Source organism: Melanotaenia boesemani, chromosome 17 (genome assembly GCF_017639745.1).
Source record: "Melanotaenia boesemani isolate fMelBoe1 chromosome 17, fMelBoe1.pri, whole genome shotgun sequence".
Taxonomy (NCBI): Eukaryota; Metazoa; Chordata; class Actinopteri; order Atheriniformes; family Melanotaeniidae; genus Melanotaenia; species Melanotaenia boesemani.
In genome coordinates this window covers 16469476-16496376 of record NC_055698.1, presented here as the reverse complement: position 1 = coordinate 16496376, position 26901 = coordinate 16469476, and the positions used below count along the sequence as shown (strand labels likewise).

The following is a 26901-nucleotide window of genomic DNA, read 5'->3' as shown; positions in this document are numbered from 1 at the left end:
TCTTAGTAAAAGAAGTGGTGTGTTGGCACTGTGGAGAAATTTGGATCAAAGTACCATAAAACGATCAATTTCGTCGTCCTGTGAGCGCTCATAGTGCAGCCAGGTTATCCGTAATGCAAAATTATTTCTAATAATCGACATATTTTCTTCATATAAAGAAAAAAACGTAAGTATCTTCGTTATGTTGAATGAAAGCTGCCCGCAGTCAACTGTTTTGCGTTTATTAGTTTAATCATATGCACATTTAAATTGAATATACTGTATGAGGTCTGCATATTCAGCGTGTATTATTCTGCAACAATATTGTCTTCTCGGTTTTTTTCCGAGAAAAATCCGATTTGCAATCACCTGGTGTATGTTATCTGAATAAAGTTTGTAATTGTTTCCACATTGCTGCCAGATAGCGACTAATGTTCCTGCGAAAACGTGTTTAGTTTAACCTTATTATTAATTCTGATCCAGATTAAATCAATACTTGAAGGTTCCCTTCCCATTAACAAAGTTGTTAGGTGCCATTTCTCTCAGCCGACTTACTATGGCTTCAGGAATACACATAATAAATGTCAGCGTGCCATTCAAAAAGCCATTTTTAATGTCAGAAACTTACATAGTGCTAATTAAAGATGTTTTTTCAATGGCTCCATTAATATCAGTGATAATGGCCTAACTTGTGATGCTTTTCAACAGATTGCCATGTTATGAGCTGAAGAAATGAATCACCGTCAAAGCAGTTTCAGCCTGAAAATAATTTTTAAAGCATCATTTTATTGCAGAGCTGATGACTTCATTGGTTACTGCAGTTATATAGAGCATGTTTCTGTTCAGTGGCTCCTTCTTTGTTTTGTTGGAGCTTTTTCTAACTGTGGTTGTAGAATCACTGTTTAAAACTCTTGGTACTGAAACCAGACTCCTCCATAAACTCTTGGCTTCTCAGGTTTTAGAAAATGTAATTTGTAGGAGACTTCTACCAATCACAGGCCTGTTAAAAGAGAAAGACTACTTCTAATGGCTGTTAATGGAGATGCAGATGCACATAAAGCTTTCTTCAAATGGGATAAATCCTCATTTAAGTTGTGGGAAATTCTTAAGCACTAACAGCAGCTCAAAGCTAACCCAGAAATAAGGGCATGCTTATCAAGAACACAATTTAAGATGCACTAAGATACAACATTATGGGTTACATCTACTTACTGACCTTAAGTTATGCCCAAAAAGTATGTTTTTCCTCCTTAGATCTTAATCTATTAACTTCACTTTGCTTAAATATTTAAATGTGTTTCAATGCTTGGTTACTTTTGTAGGCAGATTTACCATCAAAGCAGACACTGCTTATTATAATCTAGTTATTAGTTTATCATTTCATGCTATAAAGAGAGACATAAACTGACTGTGCTGTAGTAGGCGTGTCCTGGACCACATTTTGTTGTCAGGGAAGGACACTGACTTACACACTGGAAGAAGTATTCCCTGACTTACACACTGGAAGAAGTATTTACCACATAGTTGTGGTAATTAAATAAAAAAAAAAAAAACAACATGTCACTTGATACAAATGACTGAAGCGAAAATTCACATGTGTTTGGAGGTACTTTGGCAGGTTTCACTGGAAAAGAGCCTAAGTTTTCAAAATGAGTGGAATGACTCTTTACTAAATGCTTTCCTTAAAAAGTTCAACCCTTACATGCTAGGCCTCGTTTAAATTGAAGTAATCTAAGATTAGCGTGATGTTAATGGTATTAATGTATAATTACCTTGTCAGCTGAAAATCCCCCTCTTCACTGAATGTGGATATTTTTGTTCATGAAGCAAACGGCCTTTTTATACCCCACTGATGCAAATTTAAATCATACTGTAACATATCTGAGGAAATCCAAGAGTAAATGGGCTGCATGTGATGATAAAGGCTGCAAAATGTGTTGTTTATGGAGATTTAGGCATAATATTGTGATGTTGCAGCACAATACAACAGAGCCAGATGCTCAGAGAGCCAACTGTGTCCAACTGTAAACATGTCATTTGGAAAATTTCCTCTTCTCCTTTTTGTCTTTCTCTCACTTCCTTTAATTTGCTGACTCTGGTTTCCAACTGTTGGAGAACAATAGCTACACATATGTCCCCCTTTTTCTGCTGGCACTAACAGTGTTTGAAATGTAGCTGAAAACAATGTCTTTTAGCGTATGGTAAAAATTCAGGCAGCAGCAGCAGCCTCCCATGAGAAGGTATCAGTCAGCACCAGCAGCCAGCCACGCTCCTTGCACATGCTAATTCAGTCTCTCTTTTTCTATTCCCCAGCTGCTCCTGCAGATTCTCCTCCACTCTTGTTCCTCTTGGATACACATAGATGCTTCTTCCTATTCACCTTGCTCTTCTCCCCATGTGCACACCTGCATGCACATTTTTCTTTCTGTCATACTTAAACGTTGCCTTTTTCAAATTATTATTATCGCAATCAGTTATCATTAGAGCATGGTAGGTATTTGGTGTTATTTACTTTAGCATGAAAAAGTGTTGATCTTTGCTTTTAATTATTCTCAAACCCTACAGTCAGAGGACTGACCAGATATTAACAGTATCATCCGAAAGAGCAGGCTTGCCTCTCGACTCACATTCACTTTTATTTTAAACAAAAGGCTGCAATATTGATTTGATGCAGTGAATCTTCGAGGAGCCTGTCTGGAATTTAGAGCAGAAAGATAACAGAGAAACGGTTAAATTGGACAAATAGAAGAAACAAACTCACTGGATTTTTGCTGCTTGTAAATAAAAAAAAAAAAAGAAGAAGTTTCCCGCAGATGTAGTTGTAACTCTACACAGATGCATTCTGGGTTTACAGCCTCTAAACCAGGTATTACTTCCTTAATGTTTGTGTAGTCATGCATACAATGTAGTTTATATTATTCTTAGTTTTTTTTCTCTCTTTATATCTTACCTCTGAGCTGTCAAAGTAATCAAAGAGAACTCATTGTGTGAAGGGGGGGTGGAGTTATGCTAAATGAGATTGATAGGAAGCTCACACTGAGAATGTAATGCATATGGAAGGTGGTGAGAATTAATTTAATTATGTGCAGCAGATGTATGTGAAAGACAAACCATATGCCTGATCAAAACTGACTACTCTTCTCTATATATGATTGTGCAATTACTTGAATCTTTCCTGCAGATTTCACAAGTTATCCCTGGCTGCAGCAGCAGGAAGGAGCTATATCTGTATTTGATTAAACTAAGTGATCAGGTGTAACACTGAGACGCAGCTGTGAAATTCTCAGCTACTCAGATGGTTGTTTTTTTTTTCTTTTCATTTCCTGTCAGACGGAGGAAGGAGAATGGGCAAGAAGGATGCCAGCGCGACCAGATTACCAGTTGATCAGTACAGAAAGCAGATCGGTGAGTCTTCTGCCATCCAAGTTGCTGGAGAATCAGTTTGTTGAGCAACAGCAAATTAGTAGAATGTAATCAAATAACATAATGGGTATGGCCATTTAATTAAGTAAATAACAGTGGTTGGGAAGATATTGCTTTCTTTGTTTCAGGATATAGAAGGAAATGCAACTGGTTTATATATGGCAGTTTTAAATTAGAGATATTAACTAATAATTAAAACAATAAGTCCTGAATATCCGTTCATGGCTTCTTTAACCGCTGAGGTTTGAGGGTCCACATGTTGCGCAACTTCATTTTAACTAAAAAGCATAACTTGCCAGCTTGATGTGGGCAAACGTACCACAAAATGACAATCACAGAACTAAGTTAAAAACACATGTCATCTCATGATTTCATCTTACAGGGACGGTTTCACAGTTATGCAGAAACACCCAACTCTTTTGGCTGTGTAAGAATAAGAATCATCTTTGCAAAACCCCACAGCCTTTTATGCTTTACAGTGGATTTAAGCTACACTGAAACAACATTCACAGGATTAGAGCTGGTATATGTGTTAAATAGTCACTCAAAAAAAAGAGAAGCCAGGTCTTATATCTTAAATAACTGCCTCTTTAAAACCAACTCATTACCTGTTTTATCAAAGTTCTCAGCTTTGGTAAGTGTTTTGGTAAGCATGACTATAATAGGGAAACATACAATTTACAATATTATTGTTGATTATCTTCTATTATGACTTGCAATACATAAATAAATACTTCAATATATGGTGCTAATTGCAGGTGTATGAATGAAGGCTGCATTGTACCTCTCAGCTGTGCCTGCTGGTTAGTTGTACAACGTGCACATAATCAAAACTTCCTCTTATTGGAAGTCCAACCCTCATTAATACCTTTGTGCTCTTCTTATTTCAAGTCAAAATGTCTTTGTGATGTTATAATGGATTCTGACATTGTGCATGTTGATATGATCACAATAGATTTTTAATATATTGTGCAGCCCTACAGGGTAGAAAGTTACATGGTACATAGCTGGACAGTGTCTTCAATATGTCTCTTGATATAAAACTGATCTAAAGAGTATATATGTATATCTGTCTTTTTTCAGTAATGTCATAGTTTTTTTGTTATTCCTTTTTTTTTTATAATATTTTAATTTATTCTTGCTTGTTGTTAGGGTTGGGAGTTATAGCAAAAAATAGAAAATTATATTATGATTCTATCTTGATCATGACCGCTTTGTTAATGTCGTCAGTTTCAGAAGTATGCTAGTAGAAGAGAAAAGGAGTGTGAAGATTAGAAACAGGAGAGAAAGATACACCAGATAGAAAGCAACATCGGCAGTTCAATCAAAACAGAAAATACAGAAAACAAGCTGCTGCACCTGCAAAGAAACAGAAAAAGACAGACGGTATCTGCAAGAGAAACAAAGCTGACAATCATCGGGAGCACCTGTGGAAAGACAAATAATGAGATCATGCTTTAGGGACGGCATCTTTTCAAGTGATGCAATGCGTTTCTGGTGTTTCCCAAAGCACATTGTTTTAATCTATTTTTCATCATTTCTACAGACTCTAAAGTTCCACATTACTAATGTAGTCTATCCTTTTTTGTTTTACTTTGACAGTTTGGAAATTCACTTCAGTTTCAGTCTCTGCCCTAATTCTGTGACTCTCCTGCATTTTTTTCCTCAGTCTGGCTGCAGGTCATTCTCTCTCTCTCTCCTTTTTTTTTTTCTGGTTACCAACTTAGAGGTGAATTACCAGCAGCTAGGGGACTGGAGTGAGCTAAGGAGCTAGCTCTGTAGATTTGAATCAACTGAAAATGTTGATGGCCGTAAATTTAATTCCAAACTAATATTGAGATCCCAAGATAATATTGAGATCATCCCTAAATCCCACTGCTTAATGAAATTAGGTGATGACACAATGCGAAGAGAGTGCTCATCTGATGTGTGCAGGGAGGAAAAAAATAAAAATATTCTATGGAAGGCATCCAAAAAATAAAAATCCACAGTGCCTCAAGCAAATTGGCCAACACCCAGGTGCTAGCTGTTACAGCTAACTTCAGACAATTCATTTTTATATACATTTTAATAATCAAGAGATTTACAATAATCCCTGAAAATCACAGGGGGGGTTAGAACAGCTGTTTACAACTTGCAGCTCTCCCTTGTTGACCGTCCTTTAGTTCCCTGTTGTTTTCCCTTCTGTCTGCGGACTGCTACAGTGCTGGCAAGCTGGAATTAGGGCTGATATTCCATTTTTCTACACCTGGGTATTAACACTTATTTCTTGAGTTGATGTGATTACATTGCACAAGCTTCTGATTCTCTTTTATGTCCTGTTCGACTTACTTCACTTCAGTATTGATTCCATTTAAAAAAACATTTCTGTTACAATAGCAGTTTTAATTATATTTGGCAGTAAATTCTGTTCATTCAAACTGATTTTACATGTACACATTAGATATAATCATGCACCTACAGGCTGCTACACACCCCATGAATCGAGATATTTAGGAAAATAACTAAGCCTTGATATTTCTAACGTAAGTCTTTGCTGGAGAAACCCTTGTATGGTACTATTTGCTTCTGCCTATAATAACTAAAGGCTACCCAACACACACACAGTTTAGTAAGCACAGAGTTCAGGTAGTATGGTGCACTGTGGAGTTGTAAAAAACACTGCTAATCTCTTCCAGCTGCTGTGTGTGCAGAGGTGTAATGATGGATATAGTTGTGGTCCTCAGCCTGTACCACTGTGGCAGCATTCACAGGCTTTAGAGCTTTCCCCAAATCTTCTGTGGTCTTAATGTAAGCATCTGTCTGAGTGAAGAGACACCTTTTATTCGTCCACACTCTGGTGAGGGAGCTATGGAGATTGTTGGTAGCTGTACACTGGAACCATTCCAGCATTCCCAACCTGTGTGCAGATGGATTCAGCAGTTTTTGCCTCTCTTTTTGCTTTAGGCTTGCCGTAGTACCATGATGAAAAAAGTAAAACAATTACCTGGCTGACAAAGCAACCAACAGCTGGGATTTTGAAAGGCGAAAGTGAGTATGTGAGCAAAACTGCTACTTTGCAGCTGCCACATAGGATTTACAGTGTGGACCATGTTGCATTGTCTGTTATGATGGCTCAGCTGTTTGTTTTGTAATGATTCTGTGCAGCATTTGAGCTGTTTTACTCTCTGTGTGGCTGGTTTTAGCAGTTATTGTATGTAGAACATGTCAAATGAGTCTCCAGTCATTATCAGTGTTGTAATGATCAGGATTCTGTTCTGCCCCTCTGTATCAAACAGAAACTTTACCGCAGATGCCGTCTCCAGTTAGGATTGTTTGGGATCTGCAACTATAGTTGACAGCATACAGTATCTTGATGTCACTTTTAATTGTAGTGAATATTTGTGCTGTTTCTACAGTATTATATCTCCATGCATGACTTGCACAGGGTTGATGATTTTGTTCATCTTTTCACTGTACTGCAAATTTTAAAATCAAAATAGTTTAAAACTGATTGTATTCAGTGATAAAGTTGCTGGTAATTCAACAAAGTTTAAATGTGCAAATAACTTTTTTTTTTTTTGTCGAATTTGCAATAAAATACCAAAATTGTAGAGCATGTTATTTCTTGTCATTTAGTTCACGGTCAAGTCCTTTTTACATGTATAGCATTGTCAGAAGGAAAAACATCAAGTTTATATAAGAGAAACATTCTTAAAATGCTGTTCCTAAATATGTCTTTGGCATGTCAGTTATTGCTTTGTTCTGGAAACCTTCCTCTCCGTGGATGATTGCTTGTTTCCCCTGATGATTCTCAGATTATTCTGTTGTTCCTGGTGTTACTTTTGTGTTAACAGGAGTATGCTTTTCTCGCAGTCTCTCAATATTTTTTTTTGCTTGTTTGTACTTGTGTTCATTTTTTTCCTCTATTTTTTTTTTCTTCCATCTACATGGTGTTTTCCGTCAAGACAAAAAAAGGATGGCATTGTCATTCTGCTGGCAATATTTACTTTTCTCTGGTTTGTGACAGCCTGTTAAGAAACGTCTTGTTTTTGCTGTACGAGGCTGTACAGATGAGGGCGGTTGTATGTGTTTTCGCATCGAGACAGAAGAATATACAATTTAGCCTGTTGAAATTTCTTAACCATCGGCTATTATGTTAAATCTCGCAGATTCAACAAACCAGAGACATAACATGACAAGCTCATCTCCCACTGTCACATCCCCTACCAGGTGCAGAAAATCCTCTTGTTTTTCATTTTGTCCTTCCTCATTTGATGTTTTCTTTTTAAGCACATCTTATCAATTCAGAAATATGCAACACACTTGTCAGCGACTCTTTGGTCCTATCTCTACTGCCGTCTTCTTTCAGCCCCTCAATTTCTCCATTTCTTTTCTTCTTTTTGAAAAACAGCCATCAGGCAATTTCAGTGAAGTGCTATTTAACAGCAATGGTCAAAAAGAGAAAGTGGAGGGAGAGGAGGGAAAACATGACATCCTCCAAGATAGCCATGTAAGAGCTGAAATAGGCAGCATATGGTAATATAAAGCATACAGGGTGGCTTATTTATTTACTAGAAGTCCAGGCTGGTTGTTGAGCTGTACCATCAGCACTGCTAGATTGTGTTTATTATGTCAGATAGTCATCAAAGGGCTACCGTTGGCTTCTTAAATGCCATCATTAAGCCTGTTTATAATTCACTGCCTAAAGGATTGGTAAGGTTAGAGTGTTCTTATATGAACCTGCAAGTATTCTCCATGTTCAAGCGCTGTTTGATGCTGCTGGCTGAAATTGGAGGAAACTTGTCTTTATAGAAAATGCTTGAATTTTTAAGCTCATAATACGAAGTAGTAAAAATAATCTGAAATATAAAATTTCCCTGTTCACAAAATACAATATGTTCTAGTTGTTACCCTTTTGTCCCTGTTTTTATTTATATACTTCTTTTTAAAGCCTTGTATAGATTGAAGGATTTTACTGCCGTTCTCCTCCTCTGGAGGCCTAGAGAAAGGAATCTATATCTTGTTTGTGTTTGGCATCAGTCCTTCAGTTCCACCACCCTTCATCCTGGCAGATGCCAGCGATCTGCACCATGTGGTTCATGACTATTTGGCTGCCATGCCAGATAGACACAGAGGCAAAGCAAAGTATGAGAGTCTGTCAGGCATGCTGTCAGTGTGTTTCCTGAATTATCCCTGGGCTTTAAGATGGTGCAAGACAGTAGGCTGTCTGTTCAAATCACCCCATCACTCTGCATGCAGTGCATGTACTCATATATATACATACATACACACATTCAGAGTGGTTCAGGTTTGTCAGTTTTTCTTGGGATTTTTGCCTTCATGATAATGTGTGAAAATTTCTTTTTTTTTCAAGGTTATACTTTATTTTAGCTGAAACACATTAAATAAATAAATAGTTGCTTCTTTGGCTCTCTTCCTTGTTTTGAACATACCAATTGATATTGGTATTCAAGGTGTTCAAATCAGATAAACCTTTAACCAGTTACAGGAAAAGATTATGTCAGGTAAGACTGAGCAGCATTATTCTGCTTGGTTTACAGATACAATATGGAATAGAGAGACATTCTTATGGTGTAAATGTATTTAAGATTTGAACTCTGAAATCAGCTATCAAACAGATTTTAACTTTGTCCACTTAAACTCTTTTATACGCTGTCAGACTTCCTTGATCTGCATCTCTTCCTCTGAAGCAGCTATCAGATTACGATCAGGTGGAAAGGATTTGCCCATCAGAGGATTCCTCCAGCAAATTCAGTCGCAGCCATTGTTTAGCCAACAAGAAATGTGACCGTTTTGTTGATTTCCAGTAGAAGTAATGAAAAAACCACAACAGGTTTTGCATTAGTCTAAACAAAGTAGGGCTTTCTCAATTTTTTTTGTATAGCCAGGCTGGATATTTCAAAGCGGGCAGTGGTTGGAGTACCATATGTGTTTGTGGAAACATTTTGACTTTAAGACACACCAGTCAAATGTACAGACAATCCCACATAGAGTTGTATGGCCTTTACAGACAATTGTTAGCAAGGAAGTAGGCTTGTCAACTCTGATACTGGACACTTATGTTGAATGACTGAGCAAGGGTTAGAAGCACTCTGTTGTGCAGACACACTACACCCTCTGGCATGATGGAAGTATTACTACCCATGCTGAGTACTAAGACCAAATGCACCTACCTCGGCATGAAAGAAGAGAAAGGAGACCCAACTGCGTTGGACTCTCCTCTACAGCCATTTTATTTAATACCTAGAACAACAACTAATATTATTTTGCTTTTATTTCAGCTTACAATTTAGACAAACTAATTATCTGTAGAACTTGGTCAGTGTATAGAGTAATCATGATGCAAAATTCAAACTATTAATGGCTCTTGAGCTCTGTTTGGAGAGCCAAAATGACCAGTTCGGCTCAGCACAAAAGCCTATGTGGCCGTGTGGAAAAGCTGATATATGGACAGGGCCAAGGAGCCGTGAGTCTGAATATTTGGGACACATGTATGTATCAAGAATAAATTATTATTCTGATAATGACGAATTTATCTTTATCCAACCAATTTAACCAAGTTAAATTTACCAGGTTTTGACTCCTAATGTAAATACATGAGCCGCTCCTGTGATGAAGCAGGACTAGCATGGTGATGGCTAATTTATTAGCTGCAGTGGTTTACCAGCAGCGCCGCATGTAGAAATACAAATGTTTGATCAAAAGTCTGTGTAATGTCAGACTGAGAGCTTATGTGAATAAGTAAAAGAGGTAATTGTTTGGGTGAAATAAGTTTTTTATAACCCAAACCTCCTGCTTCTGCCAGAGTAACTAAAGTTGTAAGGACGTGTCTGACAATCTCTGCCCGTGTTGTATCACAGATTATATTATGATTATGGATTTGTAAACCTGCAGATGAATTTTTCTTGCTTGTCGTCTGTTGCGAGCAGATCCTGCAGAGGAGTAGAGTAATGATGGGATTAACACGCGTGTTAGTGATTCACTTTTCACAATGATTCTGGAGTTGACTTTTTGTCTTGAATATTAATTTTGAACCATTCTCTACAGTTTTCTGTAGTGCTATCACATTCAGCCATTTCCAGTGAATGAATCTTTGTACTATTTGTGTCACCCGAGGTGCTCTCCCATCAAAATTTCTCATCTCCATTCTCTGACAAGTAGAGGAGACATCCAGTTGCCCCCTAATGAATTCCCACTTGCTCGCTGTCTGCTCCTGGCAACATGCTCCCTGTTTCTATTAGCCCTTCACAGAGTCTGTGTAAGGTGAAGGAGGAGTTAAGGACCAGGAGGTAATGGAGGGGAGGGAAGAAAGAATGAGTCAGAACTAAATTGGAGATCTTATAAAAGTAAACAAGGGGAAAAGTGGTTTAAAAACAAGATGGTCTTTTTATTGATCTTTTTATTTCAGTCCCTAAAGAGGAATCTTGGACAAAATTATACTCGCATTCCTGAATCCTCTAACACCCTTATGACTGTACTCTGAGAAAATCTGTAAAAATAAGGCCTAATGTACTGTAAGAAGTTGAAGGAATTTTCCATTTTAATTTTTTACGGTGTTTTTTTTTTATCTGTGTTTTTAAAAATTGTGCATGTAATCTTGGTAACAAGCTTTTATCCAAACTTAAACATATCTGGAGCCATGCTCTGGAGTCATCTGAGATCAGTTTTCTACTCTTAAAATACAACTAATAAGTTTGAAGCTATGTCTTTATTATCCTAATGAGAGACTTTTCTCTAGGTTCACAGATCCTCGGTACCAAGTTAGCAAAGACCACAAAGGCTCATGGGAAATGCAAATTTAGCAGGAATTCAAACTTTTTGTGATTTTTTTTTTTTTTTACATTCTAAATTTGAGTTTTACTTCCTGTTATGTTTACATTTAGACAATGTTTTTGTTATGTTTAGTTCTGTTTGAATGTTTAAGGTGGCACCATGAGTGTAGTGAACAGTACACGGAGTGACACCCATCGCTACCTCTTTTCCATGTTTCACTGTCAATAGAAATGATGCTGGACAACAACTTAACTGCTCTTGAGGAAAGGTAATTCAATCACTTGTAACCTGTTAAAGCAAATTATTTAGTTGGGTATCTCTTTTGTTCAGTGTGGTGTCATTCTACGAATAGAACAGGAAAAATACTATAAAACTAGAGAATTTTACATTTTTGGAACAACAGAAATTTCTGTAATTTTCTGCTTTTTTTTATGGACATTTTTCTTAGAATGTAGGCTTTTCCAGTAAAATATAGACACTTTCTTCTATATGTCTGCTTATTCCAATTCAGGGTCGCAGGGAAGCTGGAGCCTATCCCAGCACTGAGCAGGTGTCAGGTCGCCAGTCCACTGGCCAACTGAGACAAACTCCCAGAGAGAGAATTTAGAGAGACCAATTAACCTAACATGCATGTCTTTGGACGGTGAGAGAAGCAGGAGTACCTGGAGAGGACGAACTAGTGACCTTCTTGCTGGGAGGCCGCGGTGCTAACCACACCACCGTGCAGCTCTGGGCCGGGAGTTATATATCCTGGAGACCTCTACACAGACCTTTTCAAATTGAAGCTGATTGCAAAGTCTTGTATTTGCGGTTGGGATTTCCTCTGCATCTATTGCATTAATTGTGTTGGAGGCACAATTAAAGCCTGGAATCCCCATAAACAGGCAACTACCAAGGACATGGCACTTCATGCAGTCATTGCCTGCAAAGAATTTCTGGAAAAAGCATCAGAAAAGCTTTTTTTTATGATAATATTCCAATCTCAGTTCCATGAAAAAAATGTGTTTTTACTTATTAAAGAGGTGACATTTCTAAAACTCTCCTCCAACTTAGAAGCAAATACCCTAAACAGCAAGAGTTGCACCTTATTTCCATATTAATTACATTACCTTATCTTCTGTGTTTAAACGAATAAAGTAGCAGGAACTGAGTCGGTACCAATTATTTCAGGATCTAACTTGTATTCTAAAGGAATCATAATTCTTATATTTAATGTAACAGTCTAAACTTCATGTTTTATTTAAGCTCTAAGGCTAATTTTACCTCACACAACATCGAGCTTTAACCCTGAAGTAAACGTCTTAAAGATTTTGCCTTATTGTCAACAGTCTGAGCACATGGATGCTCCCACAAATATAGAACTACCAAAACAGTCTTTCACACACTCACACACACACACACTGTTCAGCAAGCTGTTGCCTTTCCACCCTATTGTTAGCAAAGTTGCTTTTCCTGCAGTGTGTTGTTTCTAATTAGACTGAGACAGGCGGCTCTGCCTCATGTGAAACACACACACACACACACACACACTGACTTTGCCAGGTGGTAAGTTTGCCCACAAGACTTGCCCCTGAAGTTGATCCCGGTAGAAGTCGAGTAAGAAAAAGTGAGCTGTGTGATGCTCAGGCCTGAAGACTGACTTATGATGAAATCCAACTTTAGAAATTGTGAATTTTCAGCACTTTGCTAATTTTTCCCCTTATTTGCTTTGTGTACTATTTATTTTAAACATTGATTTGCTATTGTAGCATTGGAGTTTTAACAACACGCAAAGGGAATTTAGGCATTTGATAATTCAAATAATCTGCTTTCCTGCAGAAAGTAAAAAGAAAAACTTAAACCAGCATCTTTGCTATTAAATAAAAAGGTGACACTAAATTTAATCACCTGAATCAGGGCAAAACAACAAACTTTGCCTCTAAAGGTAATAAAATCTGGGCGAATGCATATTTTTGTATTTTATATTTCATGTTTAATAAGTAAATTTATGAAAGAGGAGTTTTGGAAACTGGTTTCTGTTTGGGTGGATGACTTTCATTTAAACTTGGATGGCTGAGGGTTTTTCCTGCCCTGCAGCATCAAATGAAACCTCTAAACCTCTTACTCAGTATCAAAAGTTTTCAGTAATTAGATTTCTGCACTTCCAATGTTGTCTAACTTTCCTTTTTTAAATTTATTGCAGGTAAGCAGGACTACAAAAAGACAAAGACCGTCTTGAAGGCAACTCGGCTACAAGCTGAAGCTAAGAAAAACTTCTCTGGATTTAGGGTGAGACGGCTGCCCTTTTCCTTGCCCCTTCGTTTTTATTTTTATTTTCTTTCAGGTTATTTAGGCATCCCTTTTCTATTTGGATGGCTTGCAAAAGCTTTCATCACTTCAGTATTTTGTTGCCTTACTACCTAGAAAAAAATAGACATTTGGATATTTTTTTATAATTTGATGTGGAAGAAAGCAGCCTGCTGCATGATTATTATTTTGAATCAAACAAGAAATGATAATGATAATAATAATAATGCATTAACTATTTATCCCCCAAAATTTTAGTACTTCTACAAAGCCACATCCTACAAATACATCTGCAAGGCCAATTAAAATATGTCTCTATTATTTTAGCACATCCAGCCACTGGGATTTTTGCCCATTCTGCTCCGGTTCATTGAAGCTGGATGGGTTCTGGGTTCTAATTGCGATCACTATTTGGTTTCTGATTTAGTCTTTTAAATTCCAGCTTCTGTTCAGTGTTCATAGAGAAATATATTTATTATGAAAGATGGAGGATTTCACATGAGATGTGATGACTTACTAACTACAAGATGGAACCTGTGACCAAAACACTGAAGCCTGAAGGTTACTTTCCCTCTAGAGCAGGTTTATGTTTAGTCCTTCTAATTCAAACTAAACAGCCTGTAATCTTATGTACACCACAGCGTGCCATTTCTCTCTACTTGCTTGCTTTATTTAACACAGTGGAGATCAGCCCTGATGCACACACACATCTGCATGTGCATACTTCAACCAGCAGAGAATGTATGTTGGTGGAAACGCTCGTTATACTGAGAACTTCATGTCCATCCCATAGGCACAGCTGAACAAGCTGAATTTACTGTAGTCATTTCTGAGTCATGTGACGGCCTAAAATGAATCCAGTATGCTTTGCTGTTTTTATTAACGTCAACACATTATCTGAGATCTGAAACTCCAAGAATACTTAAAGCAGCTCCACCCAGTAAAATCATCTTTATTCACTTCATCAGGACATTTCAGAAGTTGGATCATTTTCAGTCCTTTTTTGTTTTTGTCACGATGTTTCAGTGATTTATGGAGAATGAGTCACATGTTGTTTAAATGACTGTCACACAAGGACGACGACAGGAATTAGGACCGAAGCGAGTGGATTTATAAAGCCGTGGAAGCTGCAGGTGTGAAACCTGGATCAGGTGCAGTGTAACATCAAAATGAATCATGCTCCTTTGCAATTAGCTAATTGCAGTGTTTTTAAATTTCAATTTAAAAACAATTAATTGCTTAGACCTAGTATACACACATTTTTAAGTCATGCCACTGGTTCTCAGATTTGACGAAGCCTTTCCAACACATTTAAAGCTTTTCTTCTTAAACCACTTGAGTGTTGCCTTAGCAGTATGCTGCTTAGGGTCATTGTCCTGCTGGAGGGTAAACCTCCTTCATAATCTCAAATCTGGAAATCTGAAACAGTTTTTCCTCAAGAATTTCGCTGTTCCATTGTTTCCTAAATTACAAGCAGTTTCCAGTCCCACACTAATGTAAAACATCCCCACAGCATTGCTGTTTTATTTTCCCCCCTCTGATTAATGCCCTGCTTACCCAGCCTGTAAGTTCTGGTTGGATGGCCTTTTCTCTGCAGGTTTGTTGTGGTGCTGTATTCTTTTCATTTTGTGATGATGTGTTTAATGTTGCTCTGTGGATTTTTGGTGTTTGATTTTTTTTAATAAACTCACCCTGGTTTGTACTTCCCCATAACCTGGTCCATTGCCTGTCTGGAGAGCTCCATGGACTTTGTGGTGTCTCTTACTTTGTGGACTCTGGGGTGTTTCAGAGCAGGTGTATATATGCTGAGGTCATGTGACACTTAGATTGCACACAGGTGGATCTTATTTAACTAATTACTTGACCTTTGAAGGAAGTTAGTAGCACCAGATCATATCCAGGGGCTACACATATGATACATATGCACACACAAATGTTAGTGGCAGTGATCCTTTGTTCATCCAGATGACCCCCAATGCCCTGGTTGGAGGGTTAAATCACCACTACTCCTTCATACCTAAAAGAAGGGGGGGTATCTGACCCCTACAAAACTGAAGGAAGTGGGGTTGTGTTTAAGCTTTTCTTCTCCATATCATTAGGCTCTATGTACACATATTTCTTGGGACATCTGTGATTCTGCTTCTCTGTTTTTCTATTTTTTTTCCATTTGTCTTTTTGTCTAACTGCCTTCTTGAGTGCACATCGCACTGCATCATTTACAATATCACAGACACTTGTCTGCAGTACATGAGCTGCAGTCATGTGATGTGGCCCTGGAGTCCCTTGAAATGAAATGAAAAATACTCTATTAATCCCAGAGGGAAATGATGAAATATGGAAATAAAGGGGGGAAAAAGACATATGATGTCCTCCTAGAAAACAATACAGTGCTTTATCCCTTCTTTTGCTAAAGGAGTTATGGAAAGAGGCAGTAATGTAGATAGAAAAAGGAGGTGAGTGTTTTTAGGGTGAATCTCTGTTTCTTTGCCAGACTGCAGCAGTAAGGAGTGGCTGTATATGAATAGATGGATGACTCTAGATTTATCATTCTAATGGTAAACTGCTGTTCATGCTTTTGGCTTCCCAACTAAATGAAAAGGCTTCTCTATTTGGAATAAACTCGAGCTTGTAAAATGTTCCAAGTCTGCCGTCAAAGGTTTTCAAATTCTCTTTGAAATTGCAGATACCATTAAATGAAATCAAGCCTTCACTGGTTGTTAGTCATTTTTAAGACAAATTAATTAGCAAGGAAACGTCATTCAGACCTGTTCAGTGTTATTTTTGACTTATTTTATTTTCCTTCATTGCATTGAAAATTGGTTCTGTTTACAGTGCATGAAAGCCCGACGGCTTCTTCTCCTTATTAAGTCTCAGCGGCCACGAAGTGTGCAGAAATGAGCAAATCACAGCGAGGATTAAACACTGGGTGAACGGTCAGGTTTTAAAATATGCATCTCTTAGACATGCAAGGCCTCATTAAACACGTCTTTAATCCAATTAGATTAGTCCATATCTTGAAATATTGATATTGGTCATGAATAATTTATGTTTTTCATGCCCAAGACGAGGGGAATTTTCAGAGGTCGGATTAAAAATACCTCTGGGATGAGGATATTAAACTGACTTAGACCTCTTGGCCCAGAGTTTGATTGAAATTCAGCCCAAATGTAATAGATATTTGGTCATGCTTGCTTTCTCATCTAGTCCTTTTTAGCTTGATATAAAGTTGAAGAAGTGTTGTGTGTGTATATATATATATATATATATATGCATAAAGTTTTGCTTCAGTTTCCTTTCATATAGCTATTCACTTTTTTTTCTCTTTCTTTCTTTCTCCTCATCTTTTCCCGATCCTTGCTTGAGATGCTGGTCTCAGATGCAGCTGGCATCTCAGAAGGGCCAGCAGACATGCGGGCACAGAGAATCTAGAAGCTGCCAGGGCAGGCTGTCTCTGGGTTCTCCTAGTAACGGGGGAGTCTGGCTAAATTGGCAAATAACGAGAAGAGGACAAGAGCGGGAGAACTTTCTTTTATGAAAACAGTGATCAGCTGTCAAGACTGCTAGAAAATATAACGAAAATGATAAAATGTAAAGAAAAACAGCCCACCTGTTGTATCTGTGCTGGTCCAAATACATACAGAGTTGCTGTGACTTTACGGAAGTAGTGCTCAATTACAAGTCTGCAGCTCTTCCAAACAGCGGATGGTATGGGTTCATGACAGTAGAGAGGAAGAAACTGGCAGGAAGTACAGTCTGCAGTCTCCCCTCAGATTGCCTGGAGAAGAAGCAGAGCCTTCAAAGTAGCTCCAGCACATTCTCTTGCAGCACAGGAAACAAGCCTGCTGCCTTGTCTAATTGGCACATTAGCCTTCTGTTCAGTTCTGTACTGCTTTTCCTCAGTCTTATTTAGCTGCTGAGCTTGGAAAGTTGGGGAATATTGCTCATAGAACTGGCAGAGGACTGAGAGTACAGATGATGACCCTCAGTGTCTTCCATCTGCCATTTGTGAGTGTGATTGTGTGGCGAGTAAGAGATTATTTTATCATGGTTTTCTCTTTATTTCTTAGAATAGTGGCGATAGAAAATGCAAGGAGGGAGTTGAATTACGTTAAACAGGTGTCGGGCCAGGCGAGAAGTAAACCATGCGCTCCAAATTTTGGTAACATTTTTACATTCACATTAGCTAAAGTCATGAAGCTAATATTTTTGCCTCAGGGCAGTTTTGACTAAGAGGAAGCCAATAAAATTTCTGTTGAGGTGACAAAACATCCCCATAAACCATGAGCTGAAAACTTGCATCTCGGCTGTACAGTAGTCACTGTTTAGCTGCAAATCCTATAAATCGTCTCAGGTTATTGAGATTATAAAATCAAAATCTGCCTACGATGATCTTTCACATTGCAACTAAATCCACAGCATTAATTGAAAGGCAGTCTGCTGGATATTAAAAGCTAAGTGCTATGAGAATATGGAGGGATTATTTGTAAAGTCTAGTTTTATAGAGGGCAAAGAATGACTAAACGTCTACTTGCAGTACATGCCATTTTCCTTGTAGTCAGATATGTGTGCTAAACCTAACTATGATGTATCTAAATGTCAAAAGTGGTAAATATCATCTAATGCAGCATAAAAACTTAAATATATCAAGCAAAAATATCAAAACACTAAAACTTTAGGAATCATTTTAGCAACGATTGCACCAATGGTTGTTTTCCGCCCACACACTGTACATCTGCCACAGACATAGGTGATGATATACACATACACACACACACACACACCCTCACACAAACAAACCCAGAAGGAGAATGAAAATCAAACCAGACGAGGGGGGTTTCTGCTGAGCCGTGGCTTGTCGCCAGGGTGACGGGGACCAAACTCCCAGCATGACGAGTGTGTTGCAGCTGCCGCCGTATAGCTGAGAGTCCCACATGATGAAGATGATGATGTGCTTGGGCCCCATCCAGAGGTCTCCATCAAAATGTGGGCAGAGATGTGTGTATTTGTGTGTGCCTGCACACAAATGTGTTTGAGAGACAATGCAACAGTCAACACAGTGGGCTACTCTCCTCCAAAACAATGATCTCAATCAAGTGCAGGTGCTTTCTATAACTCAAGTGTCTGCAGTGAAAACCCCTCCAGCTTGTTTTCATAGACAAGTTACTGTAACCAGCTGTTCTCATAAAGAAATGTATTGGGGAGGGGGGGTCCTTTTTTTTCACTAGCAAATCAATGAAAAGCTTACTTGTGTCAGGAGCACAACATTTTCTTTGTGATGCTGTCAACAAAACTGCCAAAGCTTCTCTTTATTATATTTTCAAAGTTGCCAGAGAACACAAGGAAAAACGGGAAAAACAATCAAGCCGCCGTGATTTGATAACGGTTCTCTTTCCTCCGAGGCCCAGGCAAAATAGAAAAGTAAATCAAGCGGTGGAAGCCTGGCGGTTAATATATGAAACTAAAGTGCATGAAATTTAAAAGTTTTCCAATTAAGTGAGGACTTTAAGCTGTTTGGAGGCTGCTGGGATGTAGATAAAAGTGGGTTGAGGCTAATGAAGACCAATGCTGCTGATGACTAGGACTACAACATGTACACAGATAGCTGTGGATGCTGTGACGCCTTTTAATTGTTACCCCCCAACCCCCATCGCCTTCGTCAGAAAGGAATTATTATTCTTAGCAACCCCCACCCCTCGTTTGTGCCAAGCCTTATCGCTCGCTTGTCTGCTGTTTCATTCTCGCTCTTGTTTTTCATTCCTCATGTTTCCCTACAGTTTGGCCGATGGGTTGAATTTAGTCCACTAGATGTGTGTGTGTGTGTGTGTGTGTAAATGACTGAACTTATGTTTTTCAGGTTGTCATACATGTTTACCCATCCTTTTTTACTTTTTTTTATCTCATAGTTTGTCTGTAATATTCACTTTTCCACAGCTTTTTGTCATTGTACCTCCCTCTAAACTGCAAAGAATATTTTTGAAAAGTCCACAAATAGAGGGGAAGTTTCTAAATGTCTGTAGAGATGGGATTGTATTTCCATGTTCAAATCAAATATTTCTTTTTGAATAACCCACAATCAAACTGTTCTCTGCACTCTTTTAAAGCTCTCCAGTGTTGATTAGAAAGTTTGCAGCTAATGAGTTCTCTTGATAAGAAAAACTGACATTGTTCAGTGCTCTGAGTGCCCCTAATGAAACTCCAGCTGATGAAGATTGTAATCGTGAGAGCGCCACATAATGAACAAGCGCTCCAAATTCCCATTTTCAGCTTCAATACTACTTCTTTGGAAAGCTTCAATTTGTCTGACAATTAACCAACAGAATTTCCTAAACATAAATAGGCCATTTTGTCGGAGAAAGTTTAACTACAGAATATGCATGGTGCAGCTAAGAATTCAGTCCTGTGTGGTCACTGATACTGGATATCATTTGGGGAGTTTGTGACCATTATTTATAATCTTAAACTCACAAATGTTCTTTAAAACCCTCAGATGCTCATACAAATGAGAAGGAACTGCCATGAGGGAAAGTTTGCAGCATTCACATATTTGTATCTTATTAATAATTAGATTGTTTTATTGATGTTGATGTTAATATAACCTACAAAGAATACTGGATCCATTTAAAGCCGTAATACGACTCAGAATGTAGATTCAGCTTGTTCAGCTGTGCACATTCTCGTGACGACCATGACGCTGTCGGCGTAAAACCGGAGCAGGAAAAATACCCCATCTGCTCCTCACTGGAGCTAGAGCGCTTCCATCTTCCCCTGTCTTTTAAAAACTTATATTTTTGTCTGATTTTTAGCTGGTTGACATGTTTTCTGACACGTGCAGTCTGTCCTCTGACGGAAACCTGTTTGCATGCACGTGACTGTGTGTGTGTGTGTGTGTGTGTGTGTGTGTGTGTGTGTGTGTGTGTGTGTGTGTGTGTGTGCCCTCTGCCATGGACACAGGGCAGGCACAGCTATGTCATGCCGTCATAAAAATCAAATAAATAGCATTAGACTGTTTACTTTTGATAAAAGGACAAAGTGTTAACATGTTCTACAGGAAATGTGACGTTAAATGACCATGTTGGATTTATATCAAAGTACTTACGTGCGTGGTGACATCACTTCCTGTTGTGGAACGTGGCGCCCCCCGTGGTCTTAGCATTAGTTGCTAATGTGAGCGGTAACACACTGCAAAATACTTTACAAGTGAATGTAATCCACACAGGTGAATGACAACATTCACTGAAGCTGATTTTGGGCGGCGGTGACACAGGAAACCAGTTGTGTGTGTATATATGCTAAGATCTTGTCGAGCTTTGGTAAGTCACGCTAGAGTAGGGTTACATTACTGGAAAAAAAGGACATATAAAAAAAAATTATCTCAAAGTTTTATGAATCGATATTAGATTTAGTTAATTTCAATCAATTCAAATGGATAAGGCGACTTTTTAAACACAGCCCTACACATAAGGTCTACATGGTGTGTTGATGGAAAGACCTTCCATTAGTTTTATTTTATGTATTTATTTTTTTGAGTTGTTATAATCTACAGGATGTATTTTGTTTTCCCCTAAAATGATCAATACAGTATTTAAAGGTCCCATATTATACATTTTTTTAAATAATTTCATATGGGTGTCAGGTCCAACATCATTGTTTTCAAAGTGTATAACCCCAAATTCAGCCATGGGCTTTAATTTCAGCGCCCACTGGGTGATTTTAGAGGGCAGGCTCAGCTAGCCAGGGAGGGTGGGTCAATGACAATATCCACTACAGAGGAGAAATACTGTAAAGAATCTAAAACATGAACATTTAAAAACTCTGACATTCTATCAACACTATGGCCACAACTACAGAAAGATTAAGTGATTTTTTTTTTTTTTCTTAATTAAAAAAGGTTTGTATAGTAGAAACCTTGTCCACAAAGTTGTGCGTCCACACAGTTTTATGTGACAACGTTGTAATATCATGTAAGATTTTTTTCTATAACTGGACATACACTTTAGCCAAATAACATTGAACTCACTAATGTAATTAAAAGTGATGACTCATAAACTGCTATTTTATTGCACAAAACTTAGTTTAAATCCCAGTTTTACCTGCCCATAAATGTGGGTTTTCCTTTCTCCAGCTGTCACTTAGTGATTAGCCTGTTTGTCAAATTCTTTAAAATTGAAAAATTCCTTTTGTTGTTTTAAAAGCAAAAATGAAATAAATTTATTACAGAAAAATAATCACAGCTTAGTTTGATCAGTTTGGATTGATGATGGTCATATTTGCTACAACTTGATAATTTAAACTGATAAAAGTCAGCATAACAGCAGAAAACTAAATCAAGATTAGATTGGGAAATGGTTATATAATTTATAAATGTAATGCAGAGAGGACAGAAAAACATTTACACAAACTGAAATAAATGTCGACTTGAAGCGTGACACAGCATTTTTGTTCACCTGCAATCATGCGGAAAATAGGGGAATAATTGAATATGAATACATTATTCAGATATGAACAGATAATGTGTTGTGAACAAACAAACAGAATTTTAATATAGTCTGTATTTTATTTTATTTTATTCCTCTCAGATAATGCTGTGAATGTGGTGGTATATTCTCTATGTACACCACATTGTGTGGAACCTGCACTAATAAAAACAAAAGTAAATACTTAATTTGAATTGATAACAGATTTGGTCTAACTGTATAATCTGACATCTGAAATGTAAAGTTATCTTTCAATGGTGCTTGCAGAGCACTCTTGAAGTCTTATTTGGAGGCCGTAAGACTGAATGAGACTCCAAATTAAGAAAGTCTCTTGGCAATTTTTGCTCAATAAATCTCATTTGAAGCTTGCCAACAGAAATAAGTAGAGCTCAGTTACTAATGTTAGAAGGTTTAAATAACTCATGAAGATAGAAATAGTACCATGTGCTGGCTGTGCTAAACAATTACAGAGATGTTTAAATGTGTCTTCCTTCTGGTTGTCTCGGGTTCGCAAGTCAAATCTGTTTATTTATTTGTGAGAATTCTGTCACAGAAATGCCTCCACCAGGCACTTTGCTCTAGGGCTGGGCAATATATCGAGATTTTCAAATATATCGAGACTTTATCACATGCAATGCAGAATGAAGGAATATCGTTTGTATTGAGATAGCTTGTTTTGAGTTAAAGGTATTTTGTGTTTTTGCATTTTACACAACTGTATTTCTGTTACAGTCATTGAAAAGTGTTTTTTTATTAATTTTGGTTTAAGCATTTAATTTAGTATGCAACTACTTTAAGTCAGTTGTTTCAATGCACGTGTGCTGCTGATACTTAATAAAAGTGTATTTAGCACTAAATGCTGTAAATTTGAACTGTCTCTTTGGTTGCTTGACAAAATAAATAAATAACTAAAAATATAAAGATATATATCATATATCGTGATTCTGGTTTAAAAAAAAGAGAGATATGAAATTTGGTTCATATTGCCCAGCCCAACTTTGTTCTGAGTTTCAAAATGGGAAGTTGACCAGTCTGCATTAACAGGGGCTATATTGGCTCAGTAATTCATTAGGATATAATTTTATTTTTGGTGGTAAAGTCCAGGGGAGTCCTTCGAACTAGATAAAGACATGTTGTAACAGGAAATCATCACAATATCTTTATCTTTGCCACTCATTAATTGGGAACGTGCAGGTAACCAAACTATGAAGAAATAGGGAATTTATATATATATTTTTATTTAAATGCACTTTGTTTGGGGTATATCATTAAGTAAAGATGCAAAGTCTTAAACTTTATAAACATTAAAAACACTGGAATTTATTAGCACTGTTATTGTCAGATTGAAAGCAACAAATTGTCTTAAATTACAACACAGTCATATGACAGTTAAGTCTGGTAGCTCCTAATATGAGTTCCACATAATAAAAATACACACTGCAACCTTAATTTAGCTGAGAAATTGAAAAGCTTCCTCTAGTGCTGCATTGTGCTTTTTCAGCCTTTCCCTGAACGTGCTCCATTTGTTTCAGAGACTTGAACTTGAGCAAGTTGGTTAGCATGACGACTATATATGTAACCATGTTACAAAATAAATAAATAAAACAATAAAACAAACATTTCTTTCTACCTAAACCAGAGCAAACTCACACAGCTGTCCTTTAGGTTGTTGATGACCCCGAATTCCTTGAACGAGAGGTTTAATCCATGAAAACTTCCATTAAAGGAAAAGATGAAGAGGCGATATCTAATGATCTGGATTTTTGCCCTTCTGGTAAAACACAAGATGTTCTTTTTCAAGCAAAAAAAGTTACTAAACTTCTTTTCTTAAGTGTTAGAAAAAATACAATTGTTTTTAAAAAGCAATAATTGTAAATGATTTTTGACTGATCAAGTCATCAGCTCATTAGTAGAGTGTTTTAGTTGACAGCTGTTGTAGGAAAAACCTCATTCATAGTTGTTATTCTAGAAGTCAGACAGTTTCATATTTTTGTAAATGCAAAATAAGAAACAAACTAAGTCAAAAAGGCTTTAAGCAGAAGGGATCTGAGCAGATTCAACTTTGCTTTGATTTTCCTGAGATGTAGCTTTCAGTGAGTTACTAAAGGCCTCCAGTTTTGCCTCTGTTAGGCTTGGTCTGAGATTAATGGTGCTAAATTGACTGGTTTTCAATGACTCTGCAGCTATTTGGTTTGTTCTTTATGTACAACAAAAATTTGCAGCTTGCTCATTAATTTTATTTTCTTAAAACAAGCAATAAGAAGAAATGAGCAAAAAATGAGAAAAAGAAAATTTTAATGAGTTTAAAAATGATAAAACTATGTAAATTCAAAGAAGGAAAAGTCCTTCCAGGGTGTGAAGACAAACAGGCACATTGCAGGTGCCTTTAAAGGAACTTTGATATAATACAGTATCGTAACCTTTTCTTTCCTTTCCTTTCTCAGGATGCATTCCTGGTCATCGCAGCAATCCTGTTCTTTGTGCTGTGTGTTTACGCCTTCTTCTACCTGAACCTAAGCACCGAGATCAACCTGGATGCGGATATGGATTAAGAAGTGGTGAATACTGCGGCGGAAACTTTGTTGTGGCAACACTTTATACATCAGAGGACCCATGTCTACCGTATCCTGATGATTATCTGTTCAACTCCGAAACAAACTGTTTTGCCCCCCACTTAATGTTGGTGATGAGTCTCTGCTGGGAAGAAGGCAGTTTTTATTATTATCATGTTTATATCTCAATCACATAAATGCGTTTCTTTGTTCAACTTGATCACAACAAATTAAAACAAAGTGACTATAAACCCTTCCAAGAGGTAACAAGGGATGACCTTTTGACAACTAAGCGACATCTCTGTTATAATTCTGCTGCAGATTCTATATTCAGCGAAGACGAGCCTCTTTTACACAAGTAATCCAAAACACAGTTGAGATTAAGCTTCTTTTTTTTCTTTTCTTCATATTCTGCACAGTCACGTCCCACTGTTTTCCCCACTAATAGAAAAATGTAAATCTGCCGCTGCCACTCGTCACATTCAGACACATTCCAGCACACAAACCTCTCCTCCTGGATAACTGAAGATCATAAAGTGTGAGATTAAAATCCACAAAGCCCTCGTCCTAAATGAACATGTGTGCAGAATACCGAGCAACGGCGTGCACCTGCTGCACATGCATGCAGCACCAAGACAGACATCCTCAGGATAATCATTGTAAATATGATCCGCTTCTTTTCATTTGAATGTAATTTATGGAGATGAGTGGTGACTGAATAGCTCTGAGCTTATGTTTTTGTCACTGGGAACATGTGAAGGTTTATCCATCATGCTCATATTGTTGGGTTCTTAATGACAATTTGACGCCTCTTTTCAGAGAATATGAAGGTTTATCAGTGTTTCTTTTTCTACTGCTTCACTCTTTGTGCTACAGGTCGGCAAGGTGCAAGCACTGACCTATAAGCCATTTAAGCTTAAGTGCTTCCACTCTTTCATGGATTAATTGTTTGCGAAAGAGTAAAGAGTCAAGGGCTTTTTATTATCGTCCATATGCAGAAGTTTTATTTGAAATTGTAATTTGTTTCCTGCTGTGATTGCTTTCCATTTCTATTGAGTGCACAGCAAAAGCAATATGATTATCTGTAAAAAAAAGTTTTGAATACAGACATATATATATATGAACATACACTTTTTTTTAACAAAGTGTTAGATATTACAAGAGTCATGTCTTCATTTTTCCTATTTTTTTAAAGTCTTATAGAAAGTCTTACATCTGTGCCTGATTGTGTCCTGTCGCTGATATGATTCCTGAAATGTGAGACAGATTTTGGAGCTTCCAGCTTCTGCCTTTTCTCTTTTCTCCCATGCCCTTCCGACCTCTTGTAAAAGACTACATGTCAAAGAAACCATTATGATAAGCATGCACCCGTACCCTCACCCCGTGGCTTTTTATCTCGCCTTGGTACATTCAGACCCCCTCCTCCAACTCTGCCAGTCGCTCACTTGTGTAACAATAGAAAGCCTGGCCTAATAGACCTTCATACATGACACCTGTTATCTAAAAGGTCACCATTACCAACTACAAGAGCCTTGACATCAGAGTAATGGAAAGGATCTGGCAGCCTTACGTATCGGTTCAATCTCCTGTTTGGAAAGATGAGATGCATTAATTATATATATATATATATATATATATATATATATACAGTATATATATTTAATATTGGTATAATGGTTGGTGCTGTTAGTAGATTTGATTTCAGGGTTTATAAACATTTTACTAAACTGTTTGGAGGTCATTGAATACAGTGTGATGAATTATCTTTCAGGTTTTCTATTGATGAATTAAATGTAAGGAAATATGATCTGCATAATAAAAATAAAGGCTTTTTATAAGTTTCATAATATGAGTGAATATATTTTATGATCTTAAAGATGCATTACGTAACTGTCTGACCTTACAATTCCATGTCGCGGACTCGTTTGATGGCACAGTGACATTATCTTAAGCCACTTCCCGAGGCTGAGTAAGTACAACTTTTTTTTTAAAGCTGGGACGCCACATGACGTTGCAGTTGAATTTGGCTAGGTCTGAGATAATGGCTGATTCAGCAAAGAAATGCAAGAAGACATTGTCGGAGACGGAGACAGAGACAGAACAAGAGATAAGACAAGAATCAGGATAAGACTGTCTTTTATTGGCTGGAGAGAGCTCGCAGTACAGGTACAATGCAAGATGGATGCCGAATTAACAGTCGACGTGTCGCTGGGAAAAATGCAGAAGTCCTGTAATGCGTCTTTAGGTATAAACCTCACATCAAAAAAGCTATTAACGTTGCAAAAAGACCATGGTAACTGCAGTTTTTAAATGACATAAAGCAGGTTCTATCAAACCATAATGACCGTTCATCCAAACAGACTAAATTTGAGGTAAAGCTTTTGCAATAGTACCAGAAAAGTTTTATGTTT

At 37.5% G+C, this 26901-nt stretch overlaps 1 protein-coding gene across 1 annotated transcript; it reads left to right on the top strand.

Annotated features, from left to right (window-relative positions):
• Positions 1-26332, top strand: triqk (triple QxxK/R motif containing). Its single transcript, XM_042012634.1, has 4 exons — positions 1-166; positions 3310-3384; positions 13361-13446; positions 24383-26332. The coding sequence occupies exons 2-4, from the start codon at positions 3324-3326 to the stop codon at positions 24488-24490; spliced, it is 255 nt and encodes an 84-aa protein (XP_041868568.1). The 5' UTR covers positions 1-166; positions 3310-3323; the 3' UTR covers positions 24491-26332.
• Positions 26333-26901: the final 569 nt, after the last annotated feature.

Coding starts and splice junctions, on each gene's coding strand:
- triqk (XM_042012634.1), top strand. CDS start 3,324: ATGGGCAAGAAGGATGCCAGCGCGACCAGATTACCAGTTGATCAGTAC. Junction 3,385..13,360: donor TCAGTACAGAAAGCAGATCG/GTGAGTCTTCTG, acceptor AATTTATTGCAG/GTAAGCAGGACTACAAAAAG. Junction 13,447..24,382: donor AAAACTTCTCTGGATTTAGG/GTGAGACGGCTG, acceptor TTCCTTTCTCAG/GATGCATTCCTGGTCATCGC.